General features: G+C 35.2%; 1 protein-coding gene across 2 annotated transcripts; it reads left to right on the top strand.

Annotated features, from left to right (window-relative positions):
* Positions 1-1,687: 1,687 nt before the first annotated feature.
* Positions 1,688-14,045, top strand: LOC149417219 (protein phosphatase methylesterase 1). Of its 2 annotated transcripts, XM_089639958.1 has the most exons (10): positions 1,688-1,850; positions 2,018-2,076; positions 2,320-2,521; positions 3,589-3,698; positions 4,610-4,764; positions 5,324-5,414; positions 5,632-5,697; positions 9,989-10,189; positions 11,976-12,133; positions 13,391-14,045. In XM_089639958.1, exons 2-10 carry the CDS (start codon positions 2,024-2,026, stop codon positions 13,546-13,548), a joined length of 1,194 nt encoding a protein of 397 aa, XP_089496084.1. In that variant the 5' UTR covers positions 1,688-1,850; positions 2,018-2,023; the 3' UTR covers positions 13,549-14,045. The 2 variants fall into 2 exon arrangements, with proteins under 2 accessions (XP_089496084.1, XP_089496083.1); XM_089639957.1 differs by having other exon boundaries at positions 1,688-2,076.
* The last annotated feature ends 1,403 nt before the right edge of the window (positions 14,046-15,448 follow it).

The raw sequence follows: 15,448 nt of genomic DNA on the forward strand, positions 1-15,448 counted from the left end.
GGTACAATCACGATTTTTTTAAGCCTAACCTAACCTAAAATTAAAGATTTTCAATTTGGGAGGTGAATATGTGTACCGCTGCCCCAAAAACTATTTATTGGATAACCCACACTCCTGCCATAGGTCACTCCGAGTGGTTTGCGCGGGATCGTGGGGTGAGGTTTGTCTAGGTCTTGGTGGCGGATGCGTTTGTCCACCTACTGCGTGGCGGATCGGATCGGGAGAGTCTGGTTGAGGGAGAAATTTTGACCTCTCCAGCCGGACTCCTTCTTGACCAATGGATTCATACGTCCGTCACTCCTGGACACATTGGCCCCCGGATTCCTACCCATCCTCGTACCTTTTTCCTTCCGAGAACTTTCTCTCTTTCCTTTCACTAAAAAGACCCTCCACACAGCATCCCCAAATATGACATAGGCATCATAGACAAAACATGCAAACTGGAATATAAAAAAATGTGTTCACTCCAGGAATAGCCTTTCAACAACCTTTTGAATTTTCACATTTCAAATTACAGTACATTAAATATTCTTATACAGCGCCCTTGAGGGGATTTTGCACAAAAAAGCGCTATAAAAATCATCCAAATATTATTATTATTATTATTATTATTACAACCGATTTTTTTTATTTCACGCGGTTTTGGCTTGTGACGTCATTGGGCCCGTATTTACTTTTTCCAGCCACCGGTACCATTAAGTGGGTAAACTTTTACTTTTGATTCGACTTAATGACAATACTATGCGATTATTTGCATAAGATTGTGGAAAATAGTGCAAAGTAATATTATTTACGCGTAAAACTTTATATTTGAGAAAAACATTGTGGAAGCTGATCGATGTGAGCATAAATAAATCACTCGCTGTGAGGATCGATAGGTAGGTACTGCCAATTAAAGTGGGTTTTGACATTTTTCTAACGTCTTCCCTTTCACCCCGCGACCTCAAATTGTTCTCGAATAGCTCCGTCTAGGGCTTTTTAGGTTCACGTTTTGGTCCATGAACCTAAAAACTTAAAAAGGAGCTGTAAAAAAAGTTGATTTATAAAGCTCATTTTCAAAGCATTTTGTCAGAACGAGCCTTTTTGACATTTGAAAGATTTAATTTTTTTAAATATTTTGTTTGGTTAGTGGCGAATGAATGAAAAATATAATGTCGAGGTCGAGTTTATTTTAAAAGGGCCTTGAGTTTCCTCTATCCTCGTCGACGGAGTCAGACTGGAAGGAACCCAAGGATTTTAGACAATACACAACATATTTTGCTCACCTTGGACGGAGCATTGAATAAGGAATAAACAGGTATTAATTTGGCATTTTATTTTCTTAAGTATTTTATTTGGTCATTGGACGGAACTATAAGCTATACGACAACAATTTGAAGCCACTCTGAAAAGTGAAAGATGGGAGGAGGGAAGGGAAATTCACAAAAAAGGAACCGGTTCCTCAAAATATTTCGTTTCGAAAAGGAGGGGGGGGATTTCAACACGATAAAAGTCACTCCCTCGGGGAAATTAAGAATATTATTTTTAAATATATGTTTTATTACAATTTAATGTGAGTGAGTTCTGTATAAAGCTAAAAAATAAAAGCGCAAAATGCTCAACCATTTTTTTGAGCGGTCTAGTTCTAAAAGATAGTTGATTTATGGTTCTAAAAGAGCTGAGTTGGCAACACTGACCTGCCAGCCGGGAATGAGAGTGGTATATTTATGCCGGGAATGTTTTCATATTTTCTATGGTCGCGTGAATTTGACATTTCTCAATTCGCTGAAGTGAAATAAATTTTTAGTTTATTTACGTTCGAGTAGGTCCCCGAAGAAAAATAACGGTAAAAGGAGACTGCGGCGAAAAATGTTTGTTCTTTTGTAATTTAACATGTTTATCGTAAAGGAAACGTATTCGGAATATATCTTTGACAATCTAGTTACTTAACTACATTTTACGAATACTTTATTCTTAAATTGGAATACCTTATTTTTGATATATGACAATTTATTTTTGAACGATGTCCGCCCTACAGAGAACGATGATTAAATCAAAACTCCCTCCACGACCGCCTAAACCTATCGCCACCTTAAAGTAAGTACTGATAATGCCCTTTACATTGGTTACAGCAGAGTCAGAATAGTTTAAGATTAAAATATTGAAGCATACATCACTTCTTTAACTAAATCTCCATATACATATCTAGAATAACAGTTGATAAACTCACGATTGTAATGTTTTCTCTTGGTTTAAGAAAACTTTTAAATCCGATTTTGATAGTCCAATTTATCTTAACCACAATGCACAATGCATTGATTCAATTGATATTTTCTGCAGGCATTCTCAATCCACAACGTCCAGGAAGAAGGATTATTCTCCCGTGTCTTGGAAGGAATACTTCCACGAATACCGTGACATAGCCGTGGATGATGAGACCTTCAGGGTGTACCTCTCTGCCCCTCCGGACATCCCGGACAGGCCCCGGCTGGTTGTGCTCCACGGGGGAGGGTACTCCGCCCTGAGCTGGGCCCTATTTTCTGTAAGTCAATATTTCTAGTAATTAATATTTACTCAAATATTATTTGTTAATAGGATAAACTTGTCAAATTCCGCTGCATGCTTTATATGCAAAAAAATTATAAATAGCACATGGTTTTAGCTCAATTACTACAAGAATTAAATATTTATGTTGTGGGAGATGGTAAAAGATGCATAAACATTCCATTTTTTCTCAATCAAAGTTACGTTTGAAGGTTGGGAAAAACACATAAATTATTAAAATAACACAATACCGTAAAAACGTATTTTGTGCATGTTTAATTAAACCCCCAACTTAAATAATTGTGTCCATTATATATTTAATTTGAAATCAAGTGTTGTTTTGTTAAAGAGCCTTTTCATGCAACAGAATTATCAAATATAATTATAAGTTTATCGTTAATTGGAGACTTAAAAATCAGGGCGCAAATAAATATGCAGATTCTCGGGGTGAAAAGCACCATTAGTTGTAGAAATTGTCAAGAGAATGGAGAAAAACTGATTAATGTATGGTGCAAATGTCCCGCCTTGATGGGTTCAAGGCTCACATACCTGTCTTGTCATGCAAATGACAGCTGACTTCACTAGCTCTATCTGCTTCTAGCTTTCCAGATTACCTGCCTTTAGCCTGGGACGCTGTCTCCATATCCGTAATAAGATAGTTTTACCACCAATAAAACTTATATTATGTACCTATGCCATTTAAAATGTTTATCGAGAGAAGCATTCTCAAATAAGCTTTCATGTTGGCCTTTTCCGCATATTTTTAAACATTGTGTCCGAAAAGTGGTCACCAGATGCCACTCAAAAGTAAACTTCACCCATGTATCTTTTGTCTATGGCATTCTTAATAACTTTTTAAATTCTATCGGCTATATTCTATCTAATTCTGGCGTTTTCATTTCGAAGTAGCTCCAAATTTATAACGATTTTTATCTATCGGGGATAAGGAAATGAATATAATAAAACATATATATCTATGGGAAGCTTTCTCATGTTATTTATAAAACTCGATGCACTGATATTCATATATAAATTTATAGTGTCAATGAAACCTTTATATTCCAGGTAGAAGTAACGAGTATGATACACTGTCAAGTGGTTGCAATTGATTTCCGTGGTCATGGGGATACTAAAACCATCAATAATGAAGACCTAAGTGCAGAGACTCTTTCAGGGTAAGATACAGTAATATGGTCCATGAATGTTTGACACTATTTTAACTGAAATTCTGGTTACTGAGTAGTGAATAAAACCCGGGGTGGAGAAATAAACTGTAACAAACTTTGTAAGTACTCGCATACAGAATTAAAATAAAACTATATTTAATATTATTATTATTTAATGAGCAGGCAGAATTCTGCTGATGCGCTCATATCTGATTTTACAAAAAGTTTAACAGTAATCATTGAGTTGTTTTAATTTAAAAATAAGTTAATCCTTTCTTCTCTCCAAATAAGAATCCAATAGAGCTTTAAATTGGTTTAATTAAGTAGCATCGATGACATGTTGTGGAAGTTTATGTTGCTTCCACTACTTGCAAGGAAGTGTTGCCTAGGATTAAATGCAAAAGGTATTTTGTTCATTTTTTTGGTAGTGCCCGCGGAGATTAACATTTTGGTTGTTGGTGAATATTTTTCGGATGCCAGGGTGACTATAATGTCCACTCCTTATGGTCCTGCGCTGCGTTGATAGCCGCAGACATGGACGTACCAGTGATCTTCCTCTGCTTCTCCTACCAAACACTTTGCCAGTGACTACGAGTTTCTCCAGATTTCAGTTCTCAGTTAGGCGAGCAACATGTCCAAAAGATCTTGGGATACATTGTAGCCAGACAGTTGACAGCCTATTGTGGATGCCTAGCTCTTCCAGAATGGATATATTAATACTCCTGACTATCCGTGCAATCCAGGGCATTATTCTCCAGCATCACATTTTGAGGGCTTCGATCCGCTTCCTTTATTTACACGCCTCAACTTTTTAAAAGAGAAGTTTTATTGAGGTTTTGCCTGTTCCTCGAATGAAAGGACGGGGTAGCTAATTATTAAGTTTCTTTATTAATGATTGCTTGTTACATATTTATTTGCAGTGATATTTCCAAGGTCCTGCACCTTCTGTATCCAGAGAATCCGCCTCCGATAGTCCTGATTGGCCACTCAATGGGTGGAGCAATCGGAGTAAGAGTGGCAAGCAGCGACACCCACTTAAATATCCTCGGGCTGGCTGTTATCGATGTTGTTGAAGGTTACACATTTTATCATAAAATAAACGAACCTTCTTCCCTTTCCTTTTAGGAGTCAGTCAGATAAACCACAAATAAAGATACACCTCATGGTTTGATTAATCTGAAAAAATGACACGCACAGGCTTTGCCTTTGTGAGATTTTTTGTTGCATATCAAACTGTTCCATGTATCATAACTTTCAATATCTGTAGCAGGGTGAAAATGATTCTAGTTCACACTATTAGATTTTTTAATGATTCATGACTCTTCGTGGACTCTTTTGGTTGATAGAGCCTCATAATCACTATCCTGTTTAAAATAAATCACCGTGTAAACATCATATTCGTTTTTGACGAATCGTGATTAATTACAATTCGTCGAAAACAGGGAGTGCTAAAATTTAGAGAACTTTTCCATATTTATTTAGATTTTATTACAGCCAAAAAGTTAATTAAAATGTGTAGTTCATTATATTTTATTTTGCTTGTCTTTTCTTTTTTAAATGGGCGCATTATCTGTTTCCTAGAGATTTACAACAAAATCTGTATTATGTATATGTAATTGTTGTGATTATTGTAGGAACTGCAATGGATTCATTATCGAGTATGCAGAGTTTTCTGAGAGGAAGACCACATCATTTTAAAAGTATCGAGCACGCCATCGAATGGTGGTATGTATTTTAAAATAATTATTTTGACCTTTGATTCCAATGATTTATTGAAGGCCGATGCCACCATTTTGACAAGTACACCAAATTTCTTTAATTATCTTATAAATTATTTATTGTAAATTTCAAAAAATGTATCCAAAATTCGTTCAACCACCAAACCAGGGCACACTCCCATATTATGATATGTAGCTGTAATTGTTATTGATTTTCTTTGCAGTGTTCGCAGCGGACAAACTAGAAATATTGAATCAGCTAAAGTTTCCATGCCGGGTCAAATTGTGAAGTAAGTATTTTTCTCTAATTTTGGGGTAAATAATGTTAAATACCTTATTCATTATAATTAGAGATGGCAAAATTTCGTTTTAACTAAAAACGCGAAAAAATATTTATGTTTCGAAAATAGAACATTTATAAGTTTTCTTTGCGTTTCAAGGCATTTGAAAGTGTTTCCAGTGATTTCTATTTCGCGAATTAACGCGAAAAACGTGATTTTGGACGTATTTCAGCTAAATTATTCTATTTAGCAAAATAGGCGCGAATTTCCCGAAAATATCGGGTATTAAAATAATATGTGAGAATTTAAAAAAATAGATATTTACATTACGATTTTTTATAATTTTGTTACTATTTAATATTTTTGTACTGTAGGCTAAAATTGCTTTTTGACATTACACAAATTGTGCGAAATAAATTACGCCTATTGATGTTAATCGCAATCTGCATTTGTTGTGTTTGTGTTCGACCCGTACTTAGAGTTTCCTTCCTTATTAATTTAATATTAAAATTAATTATTTATAATCTTTCACATGGAAATACTTGCAAATGAAGGTTAAACATATATTTTACCAAAAATACTTAAGATATGCGCTAAAAACATTGAAATACATTTTTTTCTATTTTGCTACAAAACGCTAAATTATGCCTCAAAATGCTATAAAACGCTAAATTTCCAATTGTTAATGCTAAAAAATCTGAAAATTAATGCTAAATTTTGCCATCTCTAATTATAATATACACCCTAATGGGCTTTTACATATTTTATTGGGAAACAAATTCCGTCTTACTCATAATAGATAATACGGAGGGATAAGAACGGCTTAGTAGAAAAAGTTACTCATAATCAAGCATGTGCGTACTGTGTATACCGGTCGTAATACGGCAGTATTAGTGGCTGACAGATTTTTAAACTGCCCGACCCCCAAGACTAGGGACGTATTACGATAGTATTAAGACGGTGTCACTTGAACTTATGGTGTGTGAGGTGTAGAGCATGATAATCTTGTTCAAAGGGATTGTGGGGTGTGAATTCATAAATAAAAAAACTTACTTGTTCTAAAAAAATTCAATATTTATTTATTTATTTCACGCCTATTAACCGCTTCTGTGCCAAGAGTGAGATGTCTTGCATTCTTGTCCGTGCCCAGCTGGGCCTGCGGCCAGCCATAGAAAAATAGCGAGTTTACTCGCTCTTTGCAAATCTGTATCATAAAAATGTCCCTTTTTTAAAAAATATGTTTATCTAAGTGAAGGGAAGCAAAAACGTCGAATATTGAATAAATTTGGTAAGTCATTTAAATATCCTTTCAAGGTGTAATGTTTTTAATTTATAAAAATTAGATTTAAAAATGATTTATTTTGATTAAAAATTCACGGCCTGCTGTGCACAGCTACACTTCTACCTACTGGCATTCAAAAGGTTAAGGCTTTTACATACATATATATAAAAAAATATTAACGATTTTATGCATGAAAATAGTGCAGGCGACTATTTAAAACAATTGCAGAAAAATAACTATAAAGTCCAAATATCACTGAACTTGATCTACACAGCATGCAGGCACAAAACATAAAAAATCCAAGTATTTTTTCTGTTTCAGTTTACAAAATTATTATGAGTCAAATCAAATTAAATACCTTTATTAAAATATTCCACTACTTGATGGAAATAACTTCAATAGGGTATGCTTATATATTGAAATTGATGTACTAAATATATCAACAACATCGTAGTATTTGTTTCCTAGCTGTTGAATCCGTCGCATAGGAGTGTGATATTGGGACGTTGAAATAGAATTGCTACAATAATATAGTAGGTACTGTCTTATAACCGACCTGCTTGGAGTATGAAAAGAGATTACATATAATAAATCAGGGGTATCAAACATTGAATTAATAATTTTATACAAACAGGTTAAATCGGAAGTAATTCTGCGATCAGATAATTTTATTAAATTTAATGAACAAAGTACGTTATCCTAATTTAGGTTTTCTCTAGGAATGCCCATTTTAAAATTTACATATCTTAAAAATTTATTTTGGATTCTTTCAATCGCATGTGAATAAACTTCATAATTTGGGGACCAAACCGTGGAATTGTATTCTACATGACTCCTTACTAGTGACATGTATAATGTTTTTACAGTATTTACATTTTTGAAATCACTAGATACCCTTAAAATAAATCCCAACATTTTCAAAGCTTTATTGGTTATTATTTCAATATGCTTGATAAAGTTAAGTTTCCTGTCAAACCAAATGCCTAAGTCATTAATTTCCGAGACAGATACTAACGACATATTGTTAATGGATTAACCTTTCCGGGAGTATGTTACGTAATTCTGGCTGTGCTCTGGGGAGTGAGTTTTTTTTACATAAATAAAGATATATATTTTTTGATTAAATTTTATGATAGTATGCAAAATAAATAACAGCCGATATCTCTGTCGATAATGATGTAAAATGTTTAAAATTGGTGTAAAGTCACAGGAATATGCCCATAGACGGCAATACGATGCATATTTACAGAATATGCATCGAATATGCATATGCGACCCCTGTCGTCCATAGACGTCCATACTCCTTTGGCGAAAGTGTGTACCGTCGTTCATTTGCGTCCATACTCCCGGAAAGGTTAATCAAAAAATATTGGATTCTTTATTCGATGAAACCTCATTATTTGGCATTTGCTTATGTTAAGTATGTGTAAATTAAATTTGATTGGAGTACAAGAATGTAACTAAAATATTTGTCACTACAATATAGGCAAGAGAGAGATTGCAAATCATTTCAGATGAATTTATGTTAACGTATGCGATTTATGGAGGAGACACTGTGATGGTAAATTTGAATCGCGTTCTGTTGGCTTCAGGTTGTCTCCGAAATTAATCCTCAGGTTCTTCTTGTGTGAGTCTAAACGGTCCAGTTCTTGTAGTTAAGGAATCCATCCACAGCTTGCTGCGTCATTTCCAAAATTCGCATTGTCAAGCCGAGCACCGGGGGTGTGAAATAGCGAAGTCCTCGTGCCTCAAACAGATCGTTCGCGGGATGAAGCCCGGGCGGGCCCCTTACAAAGAACCTTCTTGAATGAGCCTGATTAGCTCGTACCAAAATATTTTCTATAATTGTGCTTGGACATTCGGGAGCCTTCGGCAAACTCCGGCAAACTCCGGCTAGAGTTGGGATAGCATCAGTAGGGATGTGCAGTTAATCCACACATTACAACGGAGCTCGCGGACTTAATTGATAAATATAGATCGGTCGTGCAATGAAAATGTAAAAAAACATTAAAACCCATTTGCAGTACAACCAGAGAAATATTTTAAATCGAAATACCGATTTACCAAAGCAAATACAGGACGCACAATCAAATTTTGAAGCAATTCAAAATAAACGGGGTCTAATGTCATCTGAAGAAATGTGAAGTTAACAACTAAACACGAAATGCAACATTGACCGTGTTTTTGAGGATTGGAAGAAAGTGGTGCCTGTCTAAAAAAATCTTGCATGAATATTGTTATGAGTAAAGATTTTTAACCCGACCAGTATACAGCCCAATTCACCGTATAGCTATACCAACGCTGCAGTGGCATATTAGGGAATCTTTATAAGTAATACTGATTATGTATAGTGATACAGGAGTAAATGATTAAATCACACAACAGTAAATGGGTGATAATGTTAATTTTGACGTTCATATTCATTGAAGAGATATATTATAGCTTTCTTGTAACTACAATAAATGCAATTTGGGGAGTTATTTCCAACTTCCATTATCTAAAACTTCAATTTGCCCGAAAAGGTAGGGTTCTGTTGGAAAGAAATATATATCCTTTGTACTCACTTGCGTTTATTGATTCCAAAACAATCAACCGAGTAAACAACGACACATAATGAGTTAATGTTGCTGGTACAAGGCTCATCACGAAGTGTCACTCCGCAATGCATCTTGCCCCATCTCTGGTCTTCTGGATGGTGGAAGTATCAGCACAAGTATCCACAATACCTTATTTAATATAATATACACCCTAATCAGCTTTTACATATTTTATCTGGAAACAAATTATGTATAGTGGTACAGGAGTCAATGGTTATCACATAGAAACAGTAAGAATGAGTGATAATATTTATTTTTACATTCATATTTATATTTGAAGAGATATATTATAGCCTTCTTGTAACTACAAGAACACACCTCTTACCTACTGCATGCAATCTAGGTACAAACAAGTATCTAAGACTCATTGGTATATGAAAGGCATGACTAGCATGTAAGTATAAATATTTCCTCGTTGCAGTGTAAAGAATGGCACGATCGCATCCTCGGAGCTGGAGAATTATTCTGATGACTCTGACGACCCCCACTCTCTGGGCCCGCCGGCTAAGCGCCTGGCCGGGGTGGTGTTGTGTGACTCCATCAGCGAGGGCGAGGAGACTGACATGGCGGACGACACCTTCAAGATGCCGGTGCCCATGGACGTCAAGGAGGAGGGCAAGAAGTAACCTAATAATTATATTAACCTAATTATTATATTATCCTGTAAGACGGCCTCCTTGGTCGAGGGTAAGGCTCTTGACTTGCAAGCCGGAGGTAGCAGGTTCAAATCCTAGCATGCGCAAGCAAATTTAATTTTATGTTAATTCACAATTTACTCATTTAAAATAATATATATTAGTATATTTGCGGCATGTTCAGGAACGGAAGATACTCTCGGAATCGCCTTGGTGCAAGACCACCATTCAGAATTGAAAGGTTGTTGGCGAAATGGCGTTGGTCATGTTTGTTGACCAGGTACTTCCCCACCTTCCTCTTTCCCATCTCCTTCCTCTCCCCACTACCTTCAACCTCACAACATACCCCAATTGGGAATGCCGTAGTCTCACTGGCTCCAGCCGGTTGGGACTCTGGTGCAGTTTTACATTAAAAAAAATTTGATCTGGCCAAGACGACTTTACTATCATCATTACTTGCTTCCGATGAAATGACTCGATTGAATACATCAATGGTTTTTTCATTTTATCCTGAGGAACCAATACTACTGCACCTACCTACAGACATACCTTTCATACGTAACTAGTTACCACATGGCTTCCCCTGAGTTTCAGCACTCTTTTTTGTTATTGAACAATTGACAAATATGACGTTTGTCTTATTTATTGACAGTTAAATAGATATTTTAAAGCTCCTTAGCTCATGATGAATTACAATTTGGGCTGAAAATAGACAACCTAGAAAATTCACACACAAATTGATTTTCTTTTGGTTAACCCTGAGCAGCGTCCTCGTGTTGACTCCAGAAGCCTCCAGTCAGGTTGTGCCGTTGAGATAGATTGAGAGATTCGCTTCTCATTAAAACACTTGTGTTTTTTGTTGATACGTTTAATATGTCACAAAGAAGAGGGTAGACATTAAAACTTAGAAAGAAAAGCGAGAGTTGGTTGATAATGGTTATGTAGAATTGAATGCTAATGTAGAATTGAATCGTATCTGGATCACAACAAGCTATTTATAAACAAACATAGATTTGACGTGACTACAGACACAAGAAATTATAGACGCGAAATTATGACAATATTACACTATGACATGCCATAGACAAAAATATTTAACATAAAAGGTGGCACAGACAGAAAAAGATAATGTAAAAGGCTTTACACATCGAGATTATAATATGAAAAAAGTGAAAGAGTTTAGGCTTGACTGAAGTTAAATAAAACAGGACAATCACAAGATACGACACGCAACAAACCCCTCAGGCTAATTTGTTAATTTGAAAAAACTTATGAATCTTTATTAATTATTTTAATATGAAATGACAAAAAGAGTTCATATTAACGTTTTTTTATACAGTTTTGTTATGAAATAAGTGTTTTTTCATTATCAGTATTTTTTTTTTAAAGTATAGTGAGCCTTATTTTTTATGTTTGAATTAAACATTTTATTGTTTCAAAAAATATATGTGTGTTTATTTCTAATAATAAAATTTGAAAGTGTTTTTTATCTCCCTTCAAAAACAGTTTTCAGATACATTCAGAAATATTACATTAATTTGGATTTAATTGTAAAGCGGAATTAATCCGACCTTCTGACAGAATATGGCTGAGGAATTAATTAATAATTAATTAAAAATATTTTGCTCTGTCTCAGGATTCTGTGGGTTTATGAACGGCAAAATTTATTTTTTGACTTATATATGATTTAGTATTACTTTCCTATGACAAAATTATAATATTTAAATTTAAATAAAAGTTAAATAAATAATATATTTGAGTGGTTTCTTTCAGCTACGAATGGCGAATCGATCTGTCCAAGACGGAGAAACACTGGTCGGGCTGGTTCAGCGGACTGTCGGCCGCCTTCCTAGCCTGCGAGCCGCCCAAGATGTTGCTCCTGGCCAGCATCAGTGGTCTGGACAGGGAACTGACAGTGGGACAGATGCAAGGTACAGGTTGTCAAAATAAAGTAGAAATTGTTTTTTGGTCAAAGTTAATATTTTTAACATCAACATCGAACGGTGGTCTGAAATTAGTGGTAATACCTGAAAGAGGATGATACTACATCATATTTGAAGTAAATTCAATATACAAACTTGTTGTTGTTCTTTAACACTAAGGTCCTTCTCCGTTGGGCTATGCAAGTATCCGATACTCGACGATTCAAGTATCTTGGCTACTACCGCCACACATCTGCGCGGAGATTTGTACACAGGCACACATTGTTGACAATTTGTAAACTCCTCGGTGACTCCAGTCTCTCACGACCAGCTGGGCGAGGATGTTGCTACTCACATCGTGGAGACTTTCAACATGGCGTCACTCGTGTCAGACATTTGTAACAATGCGTGTGCTTCAGATCAATCTAGGAACAAATCATTCAACAAAGAATGACAGGATTTAAAAATGACATCTGTATATTTGGTTGTGAGTCAAACTTTAGTAAAATTGTTCACTAACACGGCACGGAATTTTCGAACTATGGTAACAATTATAGTAGCTGTGAATTATGGTAGTAATCACTTTGAAGAGGTCTTTCATAACATAAACAGAATCATTTGTTACATCTGTTTAGAGATGTTGCTATATAAAGGTTCAAATTAATTTTTAAGCTTTAATTTTGCATCATATTTCTTTGATGGGCGGACATAAGAGTATAACTGCAAAAGTGTAACTTTTCAGGAGAGTAAAAAAACATTATTATGAACCCAATTATCTCAAGTATTTTAAGTTAGTTTAATAGGCACAAAGTTGTTTATTTATGTTTTGAGTACTGGTGTAACTATACTGTTAATACCATTGATGCCGGCATACACAAGACACATTTTCTCATATAAATCGTTAAATGGTCAAAAATGCAGTTATACTTTTATGTCCGCCCATCAAAGATTTATGAAGAGATATGGTAAGACGAAATTGAAATTGTCTATGATTGCGAGCAGCATCGTCGACTCGGAATCATCAATCACGTATATATGCGCATGGTAACCAAAGAGTTAACTGGGAGAGCATATAATTACTTACTTATGAAACTAATTGGTTTCGCATTGGAGTCTTACAGCATGTATTTAATTAATAATATGTTTCGGAACTCGAAAATGATTTTCTTCAAAGTGCTTCATACACGCTTTAATTTTGCCCTCGTAATATGCATTTAAAAATTGTAAATTGATGTTAAAATGTGTGTACAAATTTGGACATTCCAGGAAAGTTCCAGATGCAAGTGTTGACGCGCTGCGGCCACGCGGTGCACGAGGACTGCCCAGAAGAGGTGGCACAGGTTATCTCCTCCTTCATGCTGCGCCATCACTTTACGGAGACGGCCTCCCTGGACCCCAGCTTCCGGGTTATGCCGGCCTGCTGAACTAATTACCACGTATTTACAGATTGCGGTCGTGAATGTTTGTCCATGGATTTTCTCGAGAATTCTCTTTTTCAAATGAATTAATCTACTAATGTAATTTGTCCCGAGAATTGGTTTGTTTAAGAAACTCGATTTGAATGTCTGAGAATCGGATGGACTTTGAGAATAAGAATTGTCAATCCCCTTTAATAATTATTGTCATTGTGTCTTTAACCCCCACAGTACAAATTGTTATAATCAATACATCGCTTAATTCTTAATGTTTACTTACTCGTAAATGTTTCAGATATATTTCACATCTTTTGGCTTTTTATATATATATAGGGTAATAGGTTTTTTGGCATTGGAGTGTTTCTGCACAAAGGAAAAATATAACATTTCCCATTCAGTTGATAGCGACACCTAATATTTGATTTTACTAAAGCTGACTCTTTTGGAAAACTTGTTATTTTTATAGTAAACTACTTAGTTCACCATAATGCTTGTCCTCTTATTGGTAGGCAGAAAACATACAAAGCCACAAACCTTTGTCCTGGCAGTTTCTACGCATCATGTCTTCCCTTGCGTATAACATTCGTTTATGAATCTTGACACAATCATCGAATTAATGATCACATATGTCTAGAGGCAGCCCGCCACAAATGTCTAGAGGCAGCCTGCCACAAATGTGTAGAGGCAGCCCGCCACAAATGTCTAGAGGCAGCCTGCCACAAATGTGTAGAGGCAGCCTGCCACAAATGTCTAGAGGCAGCCCGCCACATTTATCCAGTAAAATATTATATTGCAGTAATTGCTTTAGCTTCTATACAATCATTCGAGACTTGTTTGTTAGTTTATAAGTTCATAAAATCTAAGTAAATGTAACATTATTTTAATGGTTAAATAATCAGTCATTCGTCAAGTTATTTTATGATAAAACCACTGCATACTAATTAGAAAAATGAAATATATTCTTGTGATCAAAAAAGTATTACTTAGGCAGGAGTTTTGTTATAACAATTACTGACACAGTATCATTTCGCAAATATTGCAGGCCGTTTCCTATAAGTTTCATTTAGTTCAATAATACATTTAGTGTTGAACAATCTTCATTCTATTTATTTTTGTACGCACTATTATTTACATTTATAAATCAAGTTTGTAAGATAATTAATTTGAAAAATATATACATTTTGTTTGTCTTCTAAAAAACGTTTTTTTTCTCCTCATTTACATAAACATTGATTATATCATAATATTATTTAACCCTCTAGCCTCTGGCGTATTATTAGGAGGTCGGATATTTCCATTTTGCAATAAAGTCCAAATGAATTAAATAATTCTGAACTTATCCGAAAACGAAAAATTGTTTTTAAAAAGTGATGAAATAAAAAAAATTACAAATAAAGATATGATTTTTAAAATGCATATTAATTCTGAATCTAAACACTGAACTAAAATTACTGTTAACTAAAAACACAAATTTTATTAGAAAAATGTATTATATATTTTGACGGCCGGCATAGTCCAGTGGTAACGCATTGGACTGCCATTCCGAAGGTCGCGGGTTCGAACCCGGCGTGCACAAATAAATTTTATTTTATTAATTTGTGTTATTTCACAATTAATTAATTAAAATAATATATAGTATATTTGCGGCACGTTCCAGAGTGGAAGATACTACCAGTATCGCCCTGGTGTAAGACCACCATTCAGAATTGAAACGTTGCTCCAAATGGCTTTAGCCGTGTTTAGTGACTAGATCTGAATAGCCAGGTACTTCCCCACCTTCCTCTTTCCCTTCCCCACTTACCTTCAGCCTCACAACATCCCCCAATTGGGGATGCCATAGTCTCACTGGCTCCAGACGGGAGCAGTTGGGACTCTTGTGAGGTATTCACTATAAAAAAAAAAAAAAATA

This window comes from Hesperophylax consimilis, chromosome 15 (genome assembly GCF_061612785.1).
Source record: "Hesperophylax consimilis isolate HC1 chromosome 15, BYU_Hcon_1.0, whole genome shotgun sequence".
NCBI lineage: Eukaryota > Metazoa > Arthropoda > Insecta > Trichoptera > Limnephilidae > Hesperophylax > Hesperophylax consimilis.